The following is a 20,996-nucleotide window of genomic DNA, read 5'->3' as shown; positions in this document are numbered from 1 at the left end:
AAGGTAACGATCCTTTGCTGAAGTTTCCTCTTAATACAGAACAGCAATCAAGCCCAACTTGTAATTCTAAGTATTGCAGATGTGGAAAAGCCTGCTTGGTTTTGATGTATATATGCTGTGAGCTTACAAACAAATGTATGATATAAAATGGCAGGACAAAACGTATGAGGTATTCTACAAGTGACTAGAGATGTGGCAGAGATTCAGTAATCTAACATTTAGGCCCTACATTTCCACTTACACAAGCTGAAGGCAGTTAAGATTAAAAGTCACTGATGCATTTCTTAAAATAGATAAAGATAGAGATAGAGATATATAGATATAGATATCAGTGGAATCAAAACAACTTGTATATAGTTACCACTAGATGGCAGCCAAGCCACAAAATAGTGGAAAGCAACATATTATACATACAAAAATAATGTTAATCTCTCGCAATAATTTATTTATTTCTTCCTTTTTAAAACTTGAAAGAAAACAAATGTTTTCTAATTTAAGTATCACCACTTAAAATGATCACTATCATTATTTTGATGATTAGTGTATTTTCTCAAGGATTTACAATTTTTACTTACCAAGATGGATGGATTTAATTTTGGTTTAAATTAATTTGAAAGTAATTATGCTATGATTTTAAATAATGACTTGAATAAATTAAAGAATCTACCAGGTATGGTAGGCTCAGAAACCTTTCTGGCAATTTCACATTGAACTTGACCATAAATCTTGTCAACCTTCTCTTCTTAGGCATCAGTGGTTGGAGCCTAAACTTGGATAATCTTCATATTATTATTATGTGTTGTAATATATATATATATATATATATATGAGATTTATTTAAGTTGTCCCTGCCCATCCTCCTCCCATTATACTGTATAATGATATAATATTATTATATAATAAAAACATATTATGTTTTAACAATTTGTAAACCACCCAGAGTTGCTGGAAGTTGAGCAGCATATAAATTTAATAAATAAATATTAAAGAGTTGTCCATGAAGTCTAATTGATATTATTTGGTCATTGACTGCATTGTAGCCAAGCACTGACTTTGCTATACCCTTCCAGTAAGGCAACATCAGCAGCTAGATGACTTGAAAACTTTAAAATAGCCATGTCATAGACACATTAGGTCTCTGAAAGATCCTTGGCTCTTCCTCAGTAGCTTACTGAGTACCATCTGACTGGAGGGGGACACTATATCATCAATCAATTTATATTGTCTCTCCATGGGAAAATACAGAAGTGCTTTACCACGGTTTCCTCCCTCTCAGTATGAAATGATCTCTTTGCTGCTGTTGCTAGAGCGATGCTGCTTCATATGGGTGCCTGCTTGTTTAGCTGGGCAACTGGGATGACCTTCACACCTTCAATGACCCTGTTGGGAGTATATACTCCTGACATTCTTTGCTCATCCCTCCCAGGAACACATACACACAGACTATGATGAGGCAGCATTTGAGGGAGTAACTGGAAATAATGGGAACTAAACTGAGGAAAGTATGTCCTACCACCAATGGTGGAGGGAATTCATTTACTTCTCAGCTACAGCAGTGGAAAAGTTCTGGAGTAGAAAGGATGCAGATAAGTGACATACTATTAATCAAAAGCCACACGCCTAAAGAAAACAATCTTTCTTTCAAGAACTTCTGTGGTCTCTGTCAGCTCGCCAGTGAACTCTATTACAAAGTAAAGAGTTGCTTTATTGAAAGCAAACTGGAGAATTCATTTGTTTTAGATATTTGGGTCACAAAATTCTTTATGGAATATATCTAACCATTTAACATTGTTATATAGCTTGGTTGAAAGCTTATTCTGTTTCCTGATTGTCATACAGAATTTATTCATTCAAGAGTAGAATTGTTCCTTACTGCATTGCCTTATAGTATCAAATAATATGCCCAAAACTGAATTGTAAAGCTAATTCACAAGAAATTTTTAAACAAGCAACATACATATTAAAGGGGTAGGGAAGGAGCACAATTTAAAAGTCTTCTCTGTTACTAAGGAAAGTTTAAGCTTAATTTTGGTTGGAATTTGCCCAATATTTTAACCTAACACACAAAACCACAAAAGATCATACTATATTTTATCCTGCTTTAATGCAGTCATTTCTGTAAAAATTACTCTGAATCCTAAGGATTCTTAAAAAATAATAAATACATACTTTATTTTAAATTGCCGAAGTGTGCCATGAGGCTATAGATTATAGTGCTGTTGAATACTTTGAACTAAATTCCAAAAAGGTATTTTGGAGCATATGAACACGGCACCTGTCTGAAGCTCTTTAAAACAACTACAACTTGGAACACATTGTGAAACCCCAGGAATAGCTTTAAAGAGCTGCAGCGAGACACTATGTTCGTGCTTCTCTGTGCTCTGAAGGTCCTAATGGAATCCAAAATGCTGCACCCGCCCCTAACAAATTATATAAAGCCTTATGTAGATGAAACCCAATCTAAAAGGGATTGCCGGTACATAGGAAGAAGGCTCTGGGTTTTGCAGCTTCAATACACAAGTCCCAAAGTTTAGCTAATGCGTGAATCCAAAAAGTATGCACAGAGACCATCACTTTCTGTATTAGTTGAAGAAATAATTCTTCATCAGACTCCAATCAGTGATTGAAAACTTGTATTACAAGACATACACTTAGTGGGAGAGAGGTCTGATGCAAATTCATACAGACAGATCACAATCCATATGAAAACATGTAGATTAAAACTGTTATCTTAAAATGTAACTAATGCACTGTTTCTTCAGCAAAGGATCGTTACCTTGTCGTGGTGCTGGAGCTTGAGCACCTCAATGATGCCATGAGCTAAACCGTGAAGGGCCACCCAAGACGGGAAGGTCATGACAGAGAGGTCAGACTAAATGCGATCCCTGGGGAAGGTAATGGCAACCCACCTCAGTATTCTTGCCGTGAAAACTAAATGGATCAGTACAACCAGAGATATGTCGGTATACCATCGGAGACCCCCAGGTCGGAAGATGGTCAAAATGCTACTGGGGAGGAACAGAGGATGAGCTCAACTAGCCCCAGACGTGATGACGCAGCTAGCTCAAAGCCGAAAGGACGGCTAGTGGCCGACGGTGCTGGTGGTGAACGGCGAATCCGATGTTCTAAGGATCAACACACCATTGGAACCTGGAACATAAGATCTATGAGCCAGGGCAAATTGGATGTGGTTATTGGTGAGATGTCAAGATTAAAGATAGACATTCTGGGCGTCAGTGAACTGAAATGGACTGGAATGGGCCACTTCACATCAAATGACCACCAGATCTACTACTGCGGACAAGAGGACCACAGAAGAAATGGAGTAGCCTTCATAATTAATAGTAAAGTGGCTAAAGCAGTGCTTGGATACAACCCAAAAAACGACAGAATGATCTCAATTCGAATTCAGGGCAAGCCATCTAACATCACAGTGATCCAAATATACGCCCCAACCACAAATGCTGAAGAAGCTGAAGTAGAGCAGTTCTATGAGGATCTGCAGCACCTACTGGACAACACGCCTAAAAGAGATCTTATTTTCATCACAGGAGACTGGAATGCTAAGGTGAGCAGTCAAATGACACCTCGAATTACAGGTAAGCATGGCCTGGGAGAACAAAACGAAGCAGGACACAGGCTGATAGAATTTTGCCAAGACAATTCACTCTGCATAACAAACACTCTCTTCCAACAACCTAAGAGACGGCTTTATACATGGACTTCACCAGATGGACAACACCGAAATCAGATTGATTACATCCTTTGCAGCCAAAGGTGGCGGACATCTGTACAGTCGGTAAAAACAAGGCCTGGAGCTGACTGTAGTTCAGATCAGGAACTTCTTCTTGCACAATTTAGGATCAGACTAAAGAGATTAGGGAAGACCCACAGATCAGCTAGATATGAGCTCACTAATATTCCTAAGGAATATGCAGTGGAGGTGAAGAATAGATTTAAAGGACTGGACTTAGTAGATAGGGTCCCGGAAGAACTCTGGACAGAAGTTGGCAGCATTGTTCAGGAGGCGGCAACAAAATACATCCCAAAGAAAGACAAAAGCTAGAAGGCAAAATGGCTGTCTGCTGAGACACTAGAAGTAGTCCAAGAAAGAAGGAAAGCAAAAGGCAACAGTAATAGGGGGAGATATGCCCAATTAAATGCAAAATTCCAGAGGTTAGCCAGAAGAGATAAGGAATTATTTTTAAACAAGGAATGCGTGGAAGTGGAAGAAGACAATAGAATAGGAAGGACAAGAGACCTCTTCCAGAAAATTAGAAACATTGGAGGTAAATTCCAGGCCAAAATGGGTATGATCAAAAACAAAGATGGCAAGGACCTAACAGAAGAAGAAGAGATCAAGAAAAGGTGGCAAGAATATACAGAAGACCTGTATAGGAAGGATAACAATATCGGGGATAGCTTTGACAGTGTGGTCGGTGAGCTAGAGCCAGACATCCTGAAGAGTGAGGTTGAGTGGGCCTTAAGAAGCATTGCTAATAACAAGGCAACAGGAGACGACGGCATCCCAGCTGAACTGTTCAAAATCTTGCAAGATGATGCTGTCAAGGTAATGCATGCTATATGCCAGCAAATTTGGAAAACACAAGAATGGCCATCAGACTGGAAAAAATCAACTTATATCCCCATACCAAAAAAGGGAAACACTAAAGAATGTTCAAACTATCGAACAGTGGCACTCATTTCACATGCCAGTAAGGTAATGCTCAAGATCCTGCAAGGTAGACTTCAGCAGTTCATGGAGCAAGAATTGCCAGATGTACAAGCTGGGTTTAGAAAAGGCAGAGGAACGAGAGACCAAATTGCCAATATCCGCTGGATAATGGAAAAAGCCAGGGAGTTTCAGAAAAACATCTATTTCTGTTTTATTGACTATTCTAAAGCCTTTGACTGTGTGGACCATAACAAATTGTGGCAAGTTCTTAGTGGTATGGGGATACCAAGTCATCTTGTATGCCTCCTGAAGAATCTGTATAACGACCAAGTAGCAACAGTAAGAACAGACCACGGAACAACAGACTGGTTTAGGATTGGGAAAGGAGTACGGCAGGGCTGTATACTCTCACCCTACCTATTCAACTTGTATGCAGAACACATCATGCGACATGCTGGGCTTGAGGAATCCAAGGCTGGAGTTAAAATCTCTGGAAGAAACATTAACAATCTCAGATATGCAGATGATACCACTTTGATGGCTGAAAGTGAAGAGGAACTGAGGAGCCTTATGATGAAGGCGAAAGAAGAAAATGCAAAAGCTGGTTTGCAGCTAAACCTCAAAAAAACCAAGATTATGGCAACCAGCTTGATTGATAACTGGCAAATAGAGGGAGGAAATATAGAAGCAGTGAAAGACTTTGTATTCCTAGGTGCAAAGATTACTGCAGATGCTGACTGCAGTCAGGAAATCAGAAGACACTTAATCCTTGGAAGAAGAGCAATGACAAATCTCGATAAAATAGTTAAGAGCAGAGACATCACACTGACAACAAAGGCCCGCATAGTTAAAGCAATGGTGTTCCCTGTAGTAACATATGGCTGCGAGAGCTGGACCATAAGGAAGGCTGAGCGAAGGAAGATCGATGCTTTTGAACTGTGGTGTTGGAGGAAAATTCTGAGAGTGCCTTGGACTGCAAGAAGATCAAACCAGTCCATCCTCCAGGAAATAAGGCCAGACTGCTCACTTGAGGGAATGATATTAAAGGCAAAACTGAAATACTTTGGCCACATAATGAGAAGACAGGACACCCTGGAGAAGATGCTGAAGCTAGGGAGAGTGGAAGGCAAAAGGAAGAGGGGCTGACCAAGGGCAAGGTGGGTGGATGATATTCTAGAGGTGACGGACTTGTCCCTGGGGGAGCTGGGGGTGTTGACGACCGACAGGAAGCTCTGGCGTGGGCTGGTCCATGAAGTCACGAAGAGTCGGAAGCGACTGAACGAATAAACAACAACAATGCACTGTTTAAAAAGGCAAATTATTCTGATCTATGCATTGGGTAACTGACTGAGTAATGTCAGAGTCAGAGCTTCTGGGAGGAAAATAAAGTCCCATGTTTGAGCAGAAAGTAGTGCCGGAGTATGTGATGGCCAGCATGAGTGCAGAGGGCCTGGGGGAGGGTGCGTGAGTGGGGGAGACTTACCCCAGTGACTGGCAACCTTCCCTGCTGGCTTCCCCATTGATTTTCTGGGGAAGCCGGCAGGGAAGGTTGCAAATGGCAATCACATGACCATGGGGCGCTTGGCAACTAGTCCTAAGTGTGAACAGGTTGCCAAGCACCCAGATTGCGATCATGTGACCGTGGGGGTGCTATGACAGCTGGAACTCTGAGGCCCAGGCATAACCACCATTTGTTCAGTGCCGTCATAACTTGGAACAGTTGCTGACCAAATGGTCATAGGTCGAGAACTACCTGTATTCTATTCCAAACCAGCATTATTGTATCAGAAATGAGCACGAACAGCTGGAAGGATGTGAGAGATGAGACTCACTGCAATGTACTCCGATAGATGATTTAGTGAAAGACTAGTATCTTAAGATAATGTTCCTAACAATAAAAGCGAGCAATGTCTCCCATCCAAAAAGGGAGTACAATTATACTAAAATCCAGATTTAGACTAACTGAAAAATCACTGGTCAGAGTCCAGGCACATTGTTCTGTCAAATAATGTAAGATAAGATGGGAAAAAAGCTAGTTAATTCAGCTGTCCATCAATTTACCAATCCACTTTCTCTCCAGTGACGTATCCTACAATCTTCCCATGACTTCTCATTTCTATAGGTGGAGAGTATGACCGGTTATCCACTCTTCTTAACATCTGCACCAATGAGTTAACTCCCTTATAAATGCTGCTATTTTAATCATTTTTTATATTAACTATCAGGCAGAAAATTTAGGTTTATTCTCCTGATTTTTCTCTATAACCTATAACTAACTGAACAATTGTTAAGTAAAGAAAAGTGCCTCGCTGGCATGAACGATGCATGTATGCACATGTAAGAGCTGGGGAAGGGACTAGGAACCACAGCCCTTAGAAGTTTCCAGCATGATAAATGGCTGAGGGGGCAGGGGGAGGCGGAGCAGGGAGACAAGGACACCCTTCAAGCCAGAAGGTTTACTGCAATTCTGCTCAGGTATCAGTGATGTTTGCCTACCCTGGCTCTGCAGTGTAACACACCAAGAGCAGAAGTGGTCTTGTGATGCATCCCTCTGCCTGCAAATTATGTTTATCCAAGCACCTACTTATCCAAGTAGGAGTGCTGTATGGATGGATGGTTTGATGGATGGAAGTCTGATAAGTGAGATTAAATACCTCTATTTAATCTATTAAATTAAATTAAATCTATTAAATAAATCTATTTAATCATATTCTATTATGAGTTGACTTTCTATGCTTACTCTCTATGCATACTAAACTAGAAGGAAAGAACAGGACATATTCCTAGGAGCACCTATGAGGACACATATTCTTCCCTGTTTACCTCTGTGAGGAAACAATATTGATAAGCTGTGAATATCTCTAAACGTGCTGGAATTAGAAGAGTGCTAAAGGCGCAACCATCTTGGAACTTTGAATCAAAATACCTGTGCAAGTATTGCTGAAGTACATTCTGTTGTCTTCTATGGTTAGTATGCCCACTAGAGATGGAGATTGAGCCCCAGCCCCAAGCACATGGGAGGACAACAAATGACTGCTTACTGTCCTATTAATATTGATAGTTTGGAACAAATGTTACCTTAGCTAACATAGTTCCAAAGATCCCTTTTGCAATACTAATATAAGACAGGATGAACATCATATTAAGATTTCCAAACTACATTGTTAGCCTGCTAAATGCATCTGTAAATGAGTACTGCTTGAGCTCTCATAAAGTGCAGAAATAAAAGTTGGGAAATTTCCATGTTTTAATCTGCAACCCATATTTGATCTATGTTTTGATCTGTAACCCCCATTTCTGTAAACTCTGGACTGAATTTCCAAAAAGAATCCTTGAAACTAGGGCAGGAGAAGCTGGCAGGACTTTGATTTCTCCCCACATTCAGAATAGATTACATTCTAAGTAATAACAATGGATTGCAATAATACAGTCAGTAATAGTAACAATGCTCTGAACAACACCTGACATTTCCCTAGTGTGATGCAACAGGCAAGACAGATGACAGACCAATCCTGATACTATATGAGTCAATCCAATGAAACTTGAAATTAGTAAAGTAAACAAAAATAGAACTGATGCACTGTAGATTGTAAAGGAATCATGGCAAGCCTTGGAGGGCTGAAGAAAATTGGAAAGGAGTTCTTATGTTATTACCATATAAAGTGGAGATGAAGGAGGAACTTGGTGCATATGGACATCTGCCCCTTCCTTTCTCAAATCTGTGAGCTTCTAGATGAAAGAGATGATCCTTTAAAAAGAAGTACAGAAAGTATTAGAAGAGTTACTTGCAGATTAAAAAAAAACAAAGTTAATAGATGTATCAGTGTTATCTATTCAGAACAATTTAATCATTCACTCAAGCTTCCATGGTTCACATGCTAAGATGGTGGAGGATCTACTCCCATTGAGTATGTGCTGAAATGTGTTTCCCAGATATTTTAAGTAGAGATTTGAGTCTCTTCCCTCCATTTCCACCCATGTACAAAAAGACAGTCAGGAAAACCAATTAGGTTAAATAATAATTTATGATGATTCCCACCATTTTTAAAAATTGACTTTCATAGGAAAAAAAATCATTTAGCAGTTAAACACACAATGCTAACCCTCCTTTGCTCATTTTTAAAATGTGCTTTATATACAGAAATAAAGAGAAAAGGCACAAAAAGGAAAATAAGAAAGAGGGGGAAAGGAAAAAGGAAAATAAAGAAAAAGGAAAAATAAGATACATATAAAAAAGCTCAGTCTTTAAACACAGCATCAGAATTTGACCCCACAGAATAAGATCATTCAATTTTTGTCAATGGAAAACTAGTTCAAAAGCAGGAAATGAAGATGAATCTTCAGTCTATGATTATAAATCTGGGATGGACTAGACCTTCTTTTGTAACCTATGATTTATTGTAAACTACAGATTTATTGATCATGGGACATAGACATTCCCTTGTAAATGATCAATAAATCCAATCCGTTCTTCATGTTTTGATAATTTCCAAACTTTTGGCACATAATTCAGAATAATGTAACTATTAAATCAAAATATCTACATATTGCACAAACTACAGCCAAAGATCATTCTCTTCAAGAAACTCCTAATCAGCATCCTTTACAACAAGCAAAAGTTAATCACCAATGTTCTCTCTGTTCTGGAATTCCAACTAGATCAGGACTTGTGAAAACAAGACAACAAATTTACACTACAGAACTCATCTCCTTGGGAAAAAAAGAAGAAAAAAACCTCTTCAACCTTCTATAAGCATCCACTCATAATAACGGGAGGGTTCCACAGATGCCCTCCCCCCGCTCCCGTCCAATGCTGTGAACCTACAATCAGCCAAGCTAAAGAGTCCATTCTAAGTGGGGCTTATCATTTTGTCCCACTAAAGAAACATAAAATATTCAACTCTGGTGAAGGTCATGGGACCTTCAACGTTTTTTCACCCCTTGAGATTCAAGGAATACTTTAAACAAAAGTAAGACAGAGACATGCAGCCATGGTCAACCCAATACATCCTGGGATAACACGGAAATGCATTAAAAATATTGAATGGATGCCCTCAAATGGATGTAACACTGAATTCGATTTCTATTCTGAATGCTTTTGCCAACAGGTTCAAGCCACAATCATCAATAAAAAATCCCATTGCACAACAATTTCAGTAGGGCAGAATCAGGCCCGCAACCAGGGTCTCTGTCACCTGGGGAAGACATGGATTCTGCACCCATTTTGGCACCCCCCCCAGTTCTCATTTTGGCACTTCCCCAGCGCAGCGCCCGGGGAACATGCCCCACTTGCCCCCCACCCCAGTTGCAGCCCTGGGCAGAATGAGATGCCATCCAAGGCCTCAAGAACAATGGCATCATAATTAAACAGGTGGATTAAGAAGGGACAGTTGTCAGTATGAATATGGTGAATTATGTCAAGGAAGCCAAGAAGCAACTTTCCAACAGCACATTCTACCAACTTCCATCCTCAGATCCCACATCAGAAAGAATTATGCAATCTGATGAGAGTTTCCTAAGGACATACAAGACCATATTTACATGGAGACACCCCAGGATTCCCAACCAGGTCTCCCCTACCTACTTCCCCAAATACACAAACCAGGCAACCTGAGCCATTTCATTGTCTCAAACATGAGAACCATAACAGCTGGAATATCAAGTTTCATGGATTCTGTACTTAGAGCTTAGGCCACCAGCACTCCCATCTACATAAGTGACATCACAAACTTCCTAAGAAGATTGAAATCCATTGGCAATCCCCCTAACAATATTATTTTAACTACCATAGATATTGAAGCATGACACACCAACATCCCCCACAAGGTTGGACTTCAAGCCATCAAGATCATCGCTGATGTGAACACAGCATGCTTTGTCATCAGGTTATGTGATTTTGTACTTACCCATAACTACTACACTTTTGGCAATAACATGCAGAGCCATGGGCACACGCATGGCTTCACAATATGCCAACATCTTATGGCTGACCTAAAACAGCAATACTGTATCTCAACTCTTACCCCTTTGAACTTCCTCCTTTAGTTGAGTTTAATTGACGACATATTCATCATTTGGACCCATGGAAATTAATCTCATCTAATTCTATCATTATCTAACAACTTTCATCCCACCCTCAACCTCAGCGTTGATCTACCTGCAGAACAAGATAATTTCTTTGATGTTATGGTACAGCTACACAACAGACATATAAACACCATGTTATATGGGAAACCTACAGATAGCCATGCATATCTAAATGCTTCAAGCTTCTATCCAGAACACATCACCCAAACTACTATCTATAGTCAGACTCTATGCAACAACTGTATTTGTTCTGACTCACTTGACAGAGATGTTCAACTGACAGAATTAAACTAGGCATTCAGGAGACTGAACTAGGGACAGTTATGAGACTAGGTGAGATCAATATAGAATTCAATAAAGCCAAATCAGTTCCCAGAGAGAACCTCTTAAAAGACAAACCACAAAAACAAAACAGCACAGCACAACACTGTCACCTACAGTTCAGAGACTGAGCCACTGAAACACATTTTTAATAAGCTACTGCCAGCTTTGTGAGGTAGTCCAGACAAGAAGCACATCCAGAAGTACTTGCTCTATCTTTATTGTAAGGTTACATTAACAGAATCTTGCAAGTCTGAAAGTACATCTCTCCCCCCTCACCTTTACATTCCAAGAAACTAGGGAGGGTCACTATGTTTGCCATGCCCAGTTCCTTCTGTGGGCTCAGCTGCCTCTTATCTGACTGTTGCCTAGTCTGCTGCTCTTCCTCCTGTCTCCCAAGGTCATTCCCACATATCATTACAGCTACAACCTATATTGGACAATGTAGTTTCTCAGGTATTTGGTGGCAGGCCTATACTTTCATACAGACAACAGCCCAGCCTGAAACAGATTCTCACAAGCAACAAGAAATAACAGAACAATGATGCTGAGATAGGAATTAGATCTTGCAACAAACCCAGATGTCCACTTTGCTCCCATTTTTACATCAACAGCACCATGACAAATTCACACAGTAGATTAGAGGTGACTTCACATGCTCTTCTAATATGGTATATGCCATCATCTGCCAGCAATGCCCCTCTGGATTCTATATAAGACAAATGGGCCAAACATTGCACAAAAGAATTAATGGACACAAGTTTGACATCAGGACTCAGACAAAGACAAAGTAATATCAGAGCATTTCAATCTTCTAGGACATTCCATTATAGATTTCAAAGTAGCCATCTGAGGGAGGGGAAACTCTTTACCAAGCACAATTGAGTGATTGCTGAACTCATATATATACAGTATATCAAAAGGCTTCAGGCTATCTTAGAATGTCTCAACAAACACAATGGGTTTTCTGGAGTTTTTTTCCTTTGCAGCCTCCAGCTAAATCTGCCTCTTGTTTGAATCTGACTTTTTTCTTTCTTCTCTGAGAAGCTGTTCCTTCTGAGAGGAGAGAGTGATTCCTGCTCTGTCTTCTCAACTTCAGATCCATAAGTTATCACCACAGAAAGTAATAATTTAGCAGTAATCCCTTAAGCAATAAGGAGTCAAAAGATGAGATAACCCCCTTAAACTGATACATGGCTGTGATCATAAATATGCATATCACTATACCAAACTGGAAGCCATCCTCTGCTCATTTTTGAGCCAAGGGAAATAGAGAAGATCCATTTTTCATGGTTGAACACATTTCCAAAGAAGAATTGTCAAGAAGTATTTCTTAAGCTTCTTAAATGGCTTTGTCAGAATATTTCCATACAGTCTGCATCTCTATCCACCAATCCCTCACAAAGCATTTGTCAGCCCTTTGAGGTAGCCCAGACAAGAAACCAAAATGATGAGTACTAACACTACCTTTATTGTAAGGTTACAGCAACAGCAAGTCTGAAAGCACTTCTCTTCCTTGCCTTTACTTTCCAGAGACCTACGGAGGGTGCCTTCTGAGATGCTTCCCACACCCCCATTCCTTCCGTGGGTTTAGATATCTCTTGTCTGACCATTATCTAGGCTGCAGTCTTCCCCCTCCTACCTCCCAAGGTTGTTCTCACAAACCATTATAGCACTTGAAACCAATTCACAATCATCATCATTTCTGTAATGCAAAGAATACCACGACCCAATTGGTAGTCATCCATTTTCTCTGCAACTGACCAACAGAGAGAACAAAGAACATTGTTCTGTGCTCCACTCTCTAAGCTACTACCAGTCTTAGGTAACAGCAACCCACATTGCACAAAAAGGAAACAAAACGGTCAGCACCCACATTTACATTTTAAAGTATATATTGCATGACATTTTCTGTAGGTTTTCAAATAAAGAAACACAACAAAGTCACGATTTCTATGAGGGGAAACATCCTGGCCACTGGTATCTCCAGGGGTGCTAAAAATAGGCAACATAGTAGATGCAGCATTGTGTCTATCATCTTGTCTGTTTTGACCATGGCAGATGCTGATGCTTCTGGTTGCCAAGCCCCCATTCTTCTGTTGTATTTATAGACTCCTGCAAATTGTGTAGATGGAATTATGGTATGTGGGCAACTTGCAACCAGACATCTTCCCCAAAGCTGTGACCAGAGTTGCATGTTGCTAAAACAGTGTGAGTTGGTTGGGGGTGGGGGGGGGCAGAAGATATTAGTTCTAAGCAATGCATACAGAAGAGAGTTCTAGCAGCAGGAAACTAAACTTTACTGAGGGCTTTGCTGAGCCCAGGTGATGGAAGATACAGTGAGAAAAGTTTCCACCAATGGGAAAATGAACTGCCCAGAAGGGCTGCAGAGCCATAACAAGTCAAAGGGAAAAAACCACCTTTGCTGCAATTTCAAACTCTGGAGAGAAATAGAAGGAAGTCAATAGTGTCCCAAAACAGCTCACACTGTGACATCAGACAGATCTGGAATCAACAACCCAAGTGGCATAAAGCCATTGTGTGGAAGTGTCTTTTGTTGCATTGTTCTTCACTTCCACCCATATCACTGTTTGCAATGACCCAGCCAGGAGTTTATATAAATCAGGATCAAAGCAGGATGAATTTCCTTTGATCTCTCTGTTTAATGAATCCATGTCTGTTTTTAAGTCCATTATGTTGCAGAGAATGACAGGGAGGTAAATTTTTAATAGGTGCCCTTCTCTTCTCTATCTCAAGGGAAGAAGATATCTCCAATTCCCATCTTTAATTTTAAAGAATCATTAGCTGAGCTATGAAGCATAAAGTGCATTCATTGTGTCAGCAAACAGCATTACTTTTAAAAAAACTAAGCAAAACCATAAATTAAGTCCTAGCAATGACAGACACACTGTCTTGAGATTGAACTTCCTTGTTTATTTTTAAGCTTGTGCTTAAGAATCTGTTTGTTTGATGGTTCTGTTCTGGTGCAAAATGATAATTGCCAGCTAGAAACAGTTTGGATTTTTAATATAGTACAGCTATAATTGGGTAGTTTCTTTTCCTTATCATAAAGAACAAAGAACAAGACAGAAATGCATTATCTTTCTAACTTCGATCTTATTATTTTTAAACATTTGTAAACTCAATAGGCAAGGAGAAAATTGAAGCTATCTCAAGAGGATGAGACAGCATGCATTACCCCAGCTTGCAAGAAATCCAATGTTCTCATATCCACTGTTGTCATTATCCAAACTCCTGGTGTGTTAAATTTTGAAGGGTGGAGAAGCCACACCCTTGGATGGGAATTAAAAGAGTTAAAAATGGAGTAATAGGTTGGCGCTTTCTTGCACCAAGCCAGATTTGCTCAAATGAGATGCTCCCCAGATCTGTCAGACTGCAGTAATTGTCTCCCAGTTAGCATATGGAAGGTTGCATTGTGTGGTTTAGCCACAGACTCATAGAAGGATCAACTTTGGAAAAACAATTTGAATGGAGAAAAAGATGGCAATAGACAGATATTCTGGAGCAGAGTTCTAATTACAGTTATGCTTACTCAATGATTTGGAGACTTTTCTTCTACATACTGCCTGCCTTTGAAGCTAAAACAGCCTGGAAATTCTTTACAGGTGAACTGGTTATCGTCTTGAATAAATCAGATTGGTGGAACTTTGCTTAGCTGATGGGAACTTTTCAGATTCAACACTCAAACATACACTCATGCAAGTGAAGAGGATGTACAGTAAGAAACAGCTTGATGTCTCATAGAAAAAATCCAAACACCTGTCCGTGGCAATTTTCACTTCTGGAGGGCAATTACAGCTATGCAAAAAGATACTGCATGTACGTTCTGTTGCTTGCAAGAAACTGAATTTCATATGTTGCTGAATATATGAATACATGAATAGTATATCTGATTGTTTTGTCATAAAGCAGAAAAAAAAGAAGAAAAAGAAACAAACTGCTCTGGTTCTAGTCACTTAATTGCATTAATTTATCCTCTAATTATTACATTATATTTATTATTATATTCTAAATGTATATTATTATATTATATATTTATATTCTAAATTAAGTTCCAAATATGAGTATATTGCAAATATTATTATATTCCAAATTTCAGCATCTTTTTTCAACCCAATTTACATAATTTTCTATAGAAAGTTTCTTAAAAACAAATTGCTATTATTCCCCTCTTAAAAAAACAATTGTGCTGGATGCCTGAATATAACTTTATTTTAATGAGGTATGTTGCCTGCAGGTTCCTGATATGTACATGTTATTCTTACATGTTGCAGTGACTTGCATTAAAGAAATATGTTGTCATGCTCCGCTTAATTAATATTGATCTCCGCTTATATTTATATTCATAAGCAACTAAGAACCCAATAGGCAAATTAAAGAATCTCCATTTATCATATGGGAAAAATTATTTTCACAAAAATAAAATAATATTCTCCATAAAGCCATAAACCTGTGTTGATTCAGTGATTTTCCTATACAGAACAATTTTCACTGCCTTTATGTTTCACTCCTATTCAATAAAATTCTCTCCATTTATACAATAGAGCTTTCTGCCTTATGTGAAAGACTTGTTGCATTGGCTTAGGCCTGAAAAGACAATTCAGCAGGGTTTTTACTGTCTTTTGTTATCTACAGTATGTTTGCACAGCTGCAATTTCTAATTGAATAACATGGTTTACATTTTCAAGGAACCCTTCGAAGTTAAGGTGGACCACAAATTTACATTTCTCTAAAATTGAGAGATGTTTCTTTGGCAGATTTGTCCCCCCAATTTGACAGAAAGCAAAGCATATACTTCATAAATGTTTGCAGATGTACACATTCATCAGGGAAGTGGTCTGCAAAGTTTCAACATTTTCTTTCTTTTACAGTTTTTCCATACTGACCTTTCAGGACAGGGTAGGAAGCAGCATTGGCTGGCTTGGAAACATTCCACACTGGGCTTTTTCATTAACTGAATGATTTGTGTGTGTTAATTTCAGTACAGTAGAAAACAGTTATCTCTCAATATCAGGGCAAAGATCTGAGATCTCCCAGATCTGAGTTGCAAAACTTGGGATGACTACAAGTTGACAGCAAAATGTTAAGAGTTTGCTGCATTTCTTGCCATCTACTGATCCTCTGGATTTTTGCAGTCCAGATCTGGAAGCCTTAACTAAAATCAGCTTCATGCTGTGATTTAGCCATTCTTTGTAATTTATGAGAAAATATGTAAGAAAAATTGACACTGCACAGGATATTACATAATGCTTGGTGCCATTAGTCATGTCTTAGTCTCTCCAATGGATCAGCTGGAAGGCATGTAGCAACACCCAGAGGAGGAAATGGCAGATTATTCTCATTCGATGAAGTTTGGGCAAAAAAGTAAAAAAAATCAAATCAGTCAAGCTTGATCTATGGTACCTATAAGTTAAGAAGCATAAAATGTGTATGTAAATTGCCATGTCTTTTTTTTTTTAAAGTTGTGTTTGTTTCTTGATGTGGTGGCTATTTTGTTACTTAGCCACTGGGCTTGTTGTTGTTTATTCATTTAGTCGCTTCCGACTCTTCGTGACTTCATGGACCAGCCCACGCCAGAGCTTCCTGTCGATCGTCAACACCCCCAGCTCCCCCAGGGACGAATCCATCACCTATAGAATATCATCCATCCATCTTGCCCTTGGTCGGCCCCTCTTCCTTTTGCCCTCCACTCTCCCTAGCATCAGCATCTTCTCCAGGGTGTCCTGTCTTCTCATTATGTGGCTGAAGTATTTCAGTTTTGCCTTTAATATCATTCCCTCAAGTGAGCAGTCTGGCCTTATTTCCTGGAGGATGGACTGGTTTGATCTTCTTCCAGTCCAAGGCACTCTCAGAATTTTCCTCCAACACCAAAGTTCAAAAGCATCGATCTTCCTTCTCTCAGCCTTCCTTATGGTCCAGCTCTCGCAGCCATATGTTACTACGGGGAACACCATTGCTTTAACTATGCGGGCCTTTGTTGTCAGTGTGATGTCTCTGCTCTTAACTATTTGATCGAGATTGGTCATTGCTCTTCTCCCAAGGATTAAGCGTCTTCTGATCTCCTGACTGCAGTCAGCATCTGCAGTAATCTTCGCACCTAGAAATACAAAGTCTTCCACTGCTTCTACATTTTCTCCCTCTATTTGCCAGTTATCAATCAAGCTGGTTGCCATAATCTTGGTTTTTTTGAAGTTTAGCTGCAAGCCAGCTTTTGCACTTTCTTCTTTCACCTTCATCATAAGGCTCCTCAGTTCCTCTTCGCTTTCAGCCATCGAAGTGGTATCATCTGCATATCTGAGATTTAATGTTTCTTCCAGCGATTTTAACTCCAGCCTTGGATTCCTCAAGCCCAGCATGTTGCATGATGTGTTCTGCGTACAAGTTGAATAGGTAGGGTGAGAGTATACAGCCCTCCAATACTCCTTTCCCAATCTTAAACCAGTCCGTTGTTCCGTGGTCTGTTCTTACTGTTGCTACTTGGTTGTTATATAGATTCTTCAGGAGGCAGACAAGATGACTTGGTATCCCCATACCACTAAGAACTTGCCACAATTTGTTATGGTCCACACAGTCAAAGGCTTTTGTTGTTGTTTATTCGTTTAGTCGCTTCCGACTCTTCGTGACTTCATGGACCAGCCCACGCCAGAGCTTCCTGTCGGTCGTCAACACCCCCAGCTCCCCCAGGGACGAGTCCGTCACCTCTAGAATATCATCCATCCATCTTGCCCTTGGTCGGCCCCTCTTCCTTTTGCCTTCCACTCTCCCTAGCATCAGCATCTTCTCCAGGGTGTCCTGTCTTCTCATGATGTGGCCAAAGTATTTCAGTTTTGCCTTTAATATCATTCCCTCAAGTGAGCAGTCTGGCTTTATTTCCTGGAGGATGGACTGGTTGGATCTTCTTGCAGTCCAAGGCACTCTCAGAATTTTCCTCCAACACCACAGTTCAAAAGCATCGATCTTCCTTCGCTCAGCCTTCCTTATGGTCCAGCTCTCGCAGCCATATGTTACTACAGGGAACACCATTGCTTTAACTATGCGGGCCTTTGTTGTCAGTGTGATGTCTCTGCTCTTAACTATTTTATCGAGATTTGTCATTGCTCTTCTTCCAAGGATTAAGCGTCTTCTGATTTCCTGACTGCAGTCAGCATCTGCAGTAATCTTCGCACCTAGGAATATAAAGTCTTTCACTGCTTCTACATTTTCTCCCTCTATTTGCCAGTTATCAATCAAGCTGGTTGCCATAATCTTGGTTTTTTTGAGGTTTAGCTGCAAGCCAGCTTTTGCACTTTCTTCTTTCACCTTCATCATAAGGCTCCTCAGTTCCTCTTCACTTTCAGCCATCAAAGTGGTATCATCTGCATATCTGAGATTGTTAATGTTTCTTCCAGAGATTTTAACTCCAGCCTTGGATTCCTCAAGGCCAGCTTGTCGCATGATGTGTTCTGCATACAAGTTGAATAGGTAGGGTGAGAGTATACAGCCCTGCCGTACTCCTTTCCCAATCTTAAACCAGTCTGTTGTTCCGTGGTCTGTTCTTACTGTTGCTACTTGGTCGTTATACAGATTCTTCAGGAGGCATACAAGATGACTTGGTATCCCCATACCACTAAGAACTTGCCACAATTTGTTATGGTCCACACAGTCAAAGGCTTTAGAATAGTCAATAAAACAGAAATAGATGTTTTTCTGAAACTCCCTGGCTTTTTCCATTATCCAGCGGATATTGGCAATTTGGTCTCTAGTTCCTCTGCCTTTTCTAAACCCAGCTTGTACGTCTGGCAATTCTCGCTCCATGAACTGCTGAAGTCTACCTTGCAGGATCTTGAGCATTACCTTACTGGCATGTGAAATGAGTGCCACTGTTCGATAGTTTGAACATTCTTTAGTGTTTCCCTTTTTTGGTATGGGGATATAAGTTGATTTTTTCCAGTCTGATGGCCATTCTTGTGTTTTCCAAATTTGCTGGCATATAGCATGCATTACCTTGACAGCATCATCTTGCAAGATTTTGAACAGTTCAGCTGGGATGCCGTCGTCTCCTGTTGCCTTGTTATTAGCAATGCTTCTTAAGGCCCATTCAACCTCACTCTTCAGGATGTCTGGCTCTAGCTCACCGACCACACTGTCAAAGCTATCCCCGATATTGTTATCCTTCCTATACAGGTTTTCTGTATATTCTTGCCACCTTTTCTTGATCTCTTCTTCTTCTGTTAGGTCCTTGCCATCTTTGTTTTTGATCATACCCATTTTGGCCTGGAATTTACCTCCGATGTTTCTAATTTTCTGGAAGAGGTCTCTTGTCCTTCCTATTCTATTGTCTTCTTCCACTTCTGCGCATTGCTTGTTTAAAAATAATTCCTTATCTCTTCTGGCTAACCTCTGGAATTTTGCATTTAATTGGGCATATCTCCCCCTATCACTGTTGCCTTTTGCTTTCCTTCTTTCTTGGGCTACTTCTAGTGTCTCAGCAGACAGCCATTTTGCCTTCTTGGTTTTCTCTTTCTTTGGGATGTATTTTGTTGCCGCCTCCTGAACAATGCTGCCAACTTCTGTCCAGAGTTCTTCCGGGACCCTATCTACTAAGTCCAGTCCCTTAAATCGATTCCTCACCTCCACTGCATATTCCTTAGGAATATTAGTGAGCTCATATCTAGCTGATCTGTGGGTCTTCCCTAATGTCTTGAGTCTGATCCTAAATTGTGCAAGAAGAAGTTCGTGATCTGAACTACAGTCAGCTCCAGGCCTTGTTTTTACCGACTGTACAGATGTCCGCCACCTTTGGCTGCAAAGGATGTAATCAATCTGATTTCGGTGTTGTCCATCTGGTGAAGTCCATGTATAAAGCCGTCTCTTAGGTTGTTGGAAGAGAGTGTTTGTTATGCAGAGTGAATTGTCTTGGCAAAATTCTATCAGCCTGTGTCCTGCTTCGTTTTGTTCTCCCAGGCCATACTTACCTGTAATTCGAGGTGTCATTTGACTGCCCACCTTAGCATTCCAGTCTCCTGTGATGAAAATGTCTCTTTTAGGCGTGTTGTCCAGTAGGTGCTGCAGATCCTCATAGAACTGCTCTACTTCAGCTTCTTCAGCATTTGTGGTTGGGGCGTATATTTGGATCACTGTGATGTTAGATGGCTTGCCCTGAATTCGAATTGAGATCATTCTATCGTTTTTTGGGTTGTATCCAAGCACTGCTTTAGCCACTTTACTATTAATTATGAAGGCTACTCCATTTCTTCTGTGGTCCTCTTGTCCGCAGTAGTAGATCTGGTGGTCATTTGATGTGAAGTGGCCCATTCCAGTCCATTTCAGTTCACTGACGCCCAGAATGTCTATCTTTAATCTTGACATCTCACCAATAACCACATCCAATTTGCCCTGGCTCATAGATCTTACATTCCAGGTTCCGATGGTGTGTTGATCCTTAGAACATCGGATTCGCCATTCACCACCAGCACCGTCGGCCGCTAGCCGTCCTTTCGGCTTTGAGCTAGCTGCGTCATCACGTCTGGGGCTAGTTGAGCTCATCCTCTGTTCCTCCCCAGTAGCATTTTGACCATCTTCCGACCTGGGGGTCTCATCTTCCGATGGTATACCGACATATCTCTGGTTGTACTGATCCATTTAGTTTTCACGGCAAGAATACTGAGGTGGGTTGCCATTACCTTCCCCAGGGATCGCATTTAGTCTGACCTCTCTGTCATGACCTTCCCGTCTTGGGTGGCCCTTCACGGTTTAGCTCATGGCATCATTGAGGTGCTCAAGCTCCAGCACCACGACAAGGTAACGATCCTTTGCTGAAGTCAAAGGCTTTAGAATAGTCAATAAAACAGAAATAGATGTTTTTCTGAAACTCCCTGGCTTTTTCCATTATCCAGCGGATAGTGGCAATTTG

At 40.3% G+C, this 20,996-nt stretch overlaps 1 protein-coding gene across 1 annotated transcript in view; it reads right to left on the bottom strand.

Moving 5' to 3' along the window:
* Positions 1-20,996, bottom strand: part of SEMA3E (semaphorin 3E) — a 222,878-nt gene that overhangs the window by 38,595 nt on the left and 163,287 nt on the right. Inside the window, exon 5 of the mRNA XM_063308265.1 lies at positions 8,330-8,423. Within this exon, the coding sequence (XP_063164335.1) occupies positions 8,330-8,423 (94 nt within the window). The remainder of the gene's footprint in view (positions 1-8,329; positions 8,424-20,996) is intronic.

The sequence above is a fragment of the Candoia aspera genome, chromosome 7 (assembly GCF_035149785.1).
Source record: "Candoia aspera isolate rCanAsp1 chromosome 7, rCanAsp1.hap2, whole genome shotgun sequence".
NCBI lineage: Eukaryota > Metazoa > Chordata > Lepidosauria > Squamata > Boidae > Candoia > Candoia aspera.
This window is presented reverse-complemented; position numbering and strand designations above follow the sequence as displayed.